Raw genomic sequence first — 6,607 nt, forward strand, 5'->3', positions numbered from 1 at the left:
CAAGAAAAATTTATGTATTTTAATAAAATATTTTTATTTTGTACTGTTACCTCTGTAATTCTTTGTGGCCATTAAAAAATACACATGTAAATAACTTTGTATTTAAATATCTTGTATTCCCTTGTTAAATTTAAATAAAATTTTTTAATCTTATAAAAGTGTTATCATACATTCTTTTCTAATTGACACAATGTAAAGATTTTTCAAAGTAGTGCAACAATTATTTTTTGAGGCAATATACATGTTCTCTCTGTAATTGGCGCTCTAATTTAAAGAGATATCATTTCTTTTTTGTAATTGTAATAGATCACTTGAAGCGCGACTCTTCTTTTTGATAAAGTAACATAATTTTGTGACGTGTATCACTTGGGTTATAATTTTTCGGAAATAAAAATACTACTGCTTAGATTTTTTCGAGATTTTTCGAGATATAAAGATCTAAAACTTGTTACTTAAGTTTTTTCGAGGTATAATACTACCACTTTCTTTTTTTTTTACTATTATACGTGTACTTGGCGCCTTTTTTTTACCTTTTTTTAAAAAAGGTAATTTTGTGCGGATATCACGCCTTTTTGTAGTATATTACGCATTGTATAAACAGTATGTACAGGATAAAGCTATTTGGAGGTATAATACTACCACTTTGTTTTTTTCGAGGTAACAACATAACAGGGTAACAACATAATACATATACACTATTATGCGTGTACTTGGCGTTCTTTTTTACCTTTTTTTTAAAAAGGTAATTTTGTACGGATCAACAGCTACGTCTAAAAATAAAATAATGTATCAATATGATATTATGGCTACGATCAACGTGACACTACAAATGCTTCGAAGCATTCCTCTTCTCTTTTCATTCAATGAAGAAAGAAGGAGAAGAAGAACACTCCAGAGCATTTGTATCACGTTAACCGTAGCCTATATATCAAGATATATATAATATCAACACCTGTTCACCGTTCTCTGGATAGAATTGTAACACTGCTCTTGCGCTTCTTGACAGACATGCATACAACGTTGATAAGAAACGATATAAATGTTTTGTAGAATTGTGCAAAGTTTTGCTTGCATAGCACAACCACAAGCGCAGAAATACTGACAGCCCCATCAAACGTAACAGCTTTAAATGGCAATCCTTGACCTATATCTAAAAATAAAATAATGTATTAATATGATATTATGGCTACGGTCAACGTAACACTACAAATGCTTCGAAGCATTCCTCTTCTCTTTTCTTTCAATGAAGAAAGAAGGAGAAGAAGAACGCTCCAAAGCATTTGTATCACGTTGACCGTAGCCTATATATATCAAGATATATATAATATCAACAACCTGTTCTCACCGTTCTCTGGATAGAATTGTAACACTGCTCTTGCGCTTCTTGACAGACATGCATACAACGTTGATAAGAAACGATATAAACGTTTTGTAGGATTGTGCAAAGTTTTGCTTGCATAACACAACCACAAGCGCAGAAATACTGACAGCCCCATCAAACGTACCAGCTTTAAATGGCAATCCTTGACCTATATCTAAAAATAAAATAATGTATTAATATGATATTATGGCTACGGTCAACGTAACACTACAAATGCTTCGAAGCATTCCTCTTCTCTTTTCTTTCAATGAAGAAAGAAGGAGAAGAAGAACGCTCCAGAGCATTTGTATCACGTTGACCGTAGCCTATATATATCAAGATATATATAATATCAACAACCTGTTCACCGTTCTCTGGATAGAATTGTAACACTGCTCTTGCGCTTCTTGACAGACATGCATACAACGTTGATAAGAAACGATATAAACGTTTTGTAGGATTGTGCAAAGTTTTGCTTGCATAACACAACCACAAGCGCAGAAATACTGACAGCCCCATCAAACGTACCAGCTTTAAATGGCAATCCTTGACCTATATCTAAAAATAAAATAATGTATTAATATGATATTATGGCTACGGTCAACGTGACACTACAAATGCTTCGAAGCATTCCTCTTCTCTTTTCTTTCAATGAAGAAAGAAGGAGAAGAAGAACGCTCCAGAGCATTTGTATCACGTTGACCGTAGCCTATATATCAAGATATATATATATATATCTTTCAGCAACGTGCACAACTTCATTTGAGGTTATAATTGGGTACAACATTCATCGCACGATACTTTTATAATTGCAAATCGGAAACGTACCTCGAGTTCAGCTCTTCTGCGATCAACGAAGTCGAGATCGAACGTGTCAGTCGTCACTTTCTGCCAAGCGTAGAGAACCTTCTTTTCCGGCAGCGATAGTAACACGATGGGTGCGTTCAGCCGATACTCCGCTAGCCTAGCAATCGTGAGCAGTCGCTCGTTTCCTCTCCTTTTAATCCATTGGGTCAAAGGAGTGGAAACGAGCGAAAACGAGCGACTGCTCACGATTGCTAGGCTAGCGGAGTATTGGCTGAACGCACCCAATGTAGGGATATGAAATCTTTAAATAAGCACGAAGCAATTCAATTCAGTATATCGCCGGCACGATTACGGTGTTACTGCTGTTTCGCGTACGCGCGTATGCGCGCGTTGTCGCACCTTACCTCGCGACACGTAATAAAGAGTCACACGGTCGGTCTCGCTCCGCGCGTACTACCGTGTCTCTCGATCGATCGAGATAGGTTAACTGATCAGATGATGAACTGACTGACAGGATAGCGCTCTAAACGAACGCACTTCTGCACTGCACTGCACTGCGATACTAACGCCGGTCGCCGCTAGCCGCCAGTGTCGAAAAAGTGAAAGTGACGTTCTCTGTTTGTTACATGTATGTTATAAAGAAGAGCGGTCGACGTAGACGACGTATCTTAAAAATAAATTTTCGCATTTGGACTTTACGTCGCAATATCTCCGCTCGTAGGGCACGTAGCGGAATATTATGAGAGAAACCCCCCCATAATTGGACCCCAAGCTATCGATCAAGCCTACTTAGAACTTGATCCGTTCACTCGTTATCGAGATCTCAACATCTCGGGTACTCGCAACCCGTCGCGTCGCGTAAAAGAGTCACGGTCGGTCTCGCTCCGCGTGTACTTGGCGCGAGACCAGAGAGAAGAATGAGAGACGACACGGCACGGCCCGGTTTTAGGTGATCCGCGAACGCGGTACGCCCTCTGGGATCGACGTAAATCGTGCACATGAACTACGTAGCCACCGTCCACGTTTGGGCCACGGGGTAACACATACGTGCACGATTTAGGTTGCGTTCCGTGCTAATGTCGGTAACGCAAAGTTATTGATTTTTCGTTATGTGAGCGAGCGAGAAGGTATAAGAGTGAGCGAGATGACAATAAGAGCGAGCGAGACAGTAATTGGAGTGAGCGAGATGAGAATAACACATGCAGAAGGCTCGGGGGCGGGGGTGGGGATCTGATCGAGGATCGAGCATCGAGTCTTTTCCTTGCGCGCCGTTGTTCTTATCTGGCTCACTCCTGTTACCTATTGTCCTACTCGCTCTTATTAACGAATTAATTACGAACTTATTACTTCTTATAGTACTACTGTGACACTTATATATTATACTGTTTATATGTTGCATCCAGTCGTCCACCGGTCATACTTTTTCTAACGCGACGATGTATGTACACGCATTTTTTTTTTTTTTTTTTTTTTTAAGCAGGGTAAAATGAGTAATTTGTTAAATAAATAAGAAATAATTACAAGATTGTAGCAAGATAGAATAAAAATAACTGCAATACATAAGCGTAAAAAAGTAAGCAATAAAATAACATATATATAGAACGCAGAATTATTTTAAAATATAATGTAAATAATGCTTTTTACATATTAATTTTGTACAAAATATGAAATACAATACTTTTTTAAATCTATTATTGTTTTATTGCATCTTATCGTTCCGTCATTGTGGACAGAAATACTTTCTACATTGTATCATGACATTGCATCCATTATGTCTCAATAGAGGCATATATGTTTGCAAGTTATGTTACTTTGCAACGAGTATGAATTTCCAGTAATGAGAAAAATAAGCATAAATTTTTCAATTTCATATACATAGAAGACCGCAATTACAATTGAAATAATTGCATAAATCGTAGACTAGCAGGTCTTGTCACGGAATATATAAAAAGTTGCAATATGTGATCATGCTACGAAATTGTAAAATCATGCATTTTCTTGTTATCAATGATGCGTAATATAAGATGCAAATTATAATAAAGATTTAAAAAAGTACATTTAGATTTATTATATGCTGCTATTAACATAAGCATATTAAGTGTTGCGCACGTTATTCTACAACTATAATAACTAAACTATTAAAAGTATTACTACTAAAAGAGTACACTACTAAAACTAAAAAGTAACATAACACACGTACTATATATCAATGATTTTCATAAATCATTCGCAATAACAAACGTCGTAAAATATAAATATGAGAAATAAAAGACGTCAAAAATACAACTGATATTTTTATTAAAGGAAACCTACATTTATGTATATTTCCCCGTGATGAAACCTGTTAGTCGACGATTTATGCAATTATTTCAACTGTGATTGTGGTCTTTACGTCATGCTCATTAACAGCAACACAAAGTATTGAAATAAAACTTCTAAGTTCAAATCTTTTTTCTGCTTTTTTTGATAAATTTTTTTTAAAAATGCGTTCTATGTTTAAATTGCGCATCAGCTAAATATAAATAGTTTATATAGCATAGCCTTAAAAAATTAGTTATTTCCAAATAATATACATATATATATATTTTTTTTTTGCAAAGATATTAATGTATTAACTATTTATATTCACGTGATGTCATGCCTCGAGTAGTTCCGCGTGTGGCAACTGTAGTCCAGCGTGCTGTGTTTCAAGGAGAGGGGTTTTTATAAGTGGGTGCAAGCCCCACACTACCCCGCCGGACGGCCGACGCGGGTGTGCGTCAGGCATTTTCCCCTCCCTGCTTAAAAAAAAAAAAAAAATACGTGTACATACATCGTCGCGTTAGAAAAAGTATGACCGGTGGACGACTGGATGCATCATATAAACAGTATAATATATAAGTGTCACAGTAGTACTATAAGAAGTAATAAGTTCGTAATTAATTCGTTAATAAGAGCGAGTAGGACAATAGGTAACAGGAGTGAGCCAGATAAGAACAACGGCGCGCAAGGAAAAGACTCGATGCTCGATCCTCGATCAGATCCCCACCCCCGCCCCCGAGCCTTCTGCATGTGTTATTCTCATCTCGCTCACTCCAATTACTGTCTCGCTCGCTCTTATTGTCATCTCGCTCACTCTAAAGGCTATTCTACAATTGCGTAAGCGTGGTCGTAAGTGGTTGTAAGGCTGATGGCAGAGAACGAGACGTAAGTGTCGTAGTCGTGGACGTAGGGTGACGTAGGGTAAGGCAGAGAAAAACGTAGTCGTAACGCCTATTGCCTACAATAGCCTTACGACTACGTTTTTCTCTGCTTTACCCTACGTCTACGACTACGACATTTACGTCTCGTTCTCTGCCATCAGCCTAAGAGTGTTGTACGGCGTGGTTGTAGAGCGGTACTGCGGTTGTAAAGCGTGTTGTGGAAGATGGTTGAACTTCATCTTTCACGACTACGCCAGATGTGAACGTAAGAGCCAACCAATCAGAGTGCTGTTACGCGTCATCACGCCGCGCGCTGCCATAATTGTTTTTGTCGAAACAGTAAATACACGTGATCCGAACCGAAGACCGCTATAAAAATCTCAAGAGTCAAGTTATAACATTCTTTCTCAGCATCCGAAAGTATTCTTTTTTTCTATTGTAGTGTTTTTGGTACGTGTTCATCATGGAATACGAGGAAAGTGCTCAGTACGAGGAAAATGAAACTTTTTTAAACTTATTATCGTGTAGAGAATTGATTGGGCTGGTGAGAAGCAACGAGTTATTATGGAAAAAACGATGCATTTCACACAAAGATCAACAAATGAAAGGTTTGTGCTGAACGAGTATCGAAAGTGCCTTGACTTTTGTACTTTCCGCTGCACTCTGATTGGTTGCTGTAATCAAGTTTACAACGTATCGTTACTTTATTGTAGACTGAACCGTTGTACAACATTCACGACTACTACTACTCCTACTCCTACAACCTTACGCTTACGCAATTGTAGAATAGCCTTTATACCTTCTCGCTCGCTCACATAACGAAAAATCAATAACTTTGCGTTACCGACATTAGCACGGAACGCAACCTAAATCGTGCACGTATGTGTTACCCCGTGGCCCAAACGTGGACGGTGGCTACGTAGTTCATGTGCACGTTTTACGTCGATCCCAGAGGGCGTATCGCGTTCGCGGATCACCTAAAACCGGGCCGTGTCGTCTCTCATTCTTCTCTCTGGCGAGACACTACCGTGTCTCTTGACCTAAATTAATTTGACTATATTTAAAACTATATGAAAGACTATATGTTTAACTAGAACAAGGAAAATGTTCATTCATTCAATTTGCAATTACGGGGATGCTGTAGTGGCAGTATGTCGGTACATAATTGCTGCCACTACAGCATCCCCTTAATGTATATTGAATTGCTGCTCAAAACGGTGGTGAAGTTCAAATAAGTAGATCAAGCAGCATTGTGATT

General features: G+C 38.1%; 1 protein-coding gene across 1 annotated transcript; it reads right to left on the minus strand.

The window, feature by feature from the left end:
• Window positions 1-505: 505 nt before the first annotated feature.
• Window positions 506-2,685, minus strand: LOC143901990 (uncharacterized). Its single transcript, XM_077414661.1, has 6 exons — window positions 2,572-2,685; window positions 2,189-2,468; window positions 1,721-1,912; window positions 1,346-1,529; window positions 953-1,150; window positions 506-770 (listed from the first exon to the last, which is right to left on the minus strand). Exons 3-5 carry the CDS (start codon window positions 1,877-1,879, stop codon window positions 957-959), a joined length of 537 nt encoding a protein of 178 aa, XP_077270787.1. The 5' UTR covers window positions 1,880-1,912; window positions 2,189-2,468; window positions 2,572-2,685; the 3' UTR covers window positions 506-770; window positions 953-956.
• Between the last annotated feature and the right edge of the window lie 3,922 nt (window positions 2,686-6,607).

Source organism: Temnothorax americanus, unplaced genomic scaffold (assembly GCF_048541705.1).
Source record: "Temnothorax americanus isolate GAGA-0224 unplaced genomic scaffold, ASM4854170v1 Scaffold37, whole genome shotgun sequence".
NCBI classification, from domain to species: Eukaryota; Metazoa; Arthropoda; class Insecta; order Hymenoptera; family Formicidae; genus Temnothorax; species Temnothorax americanus.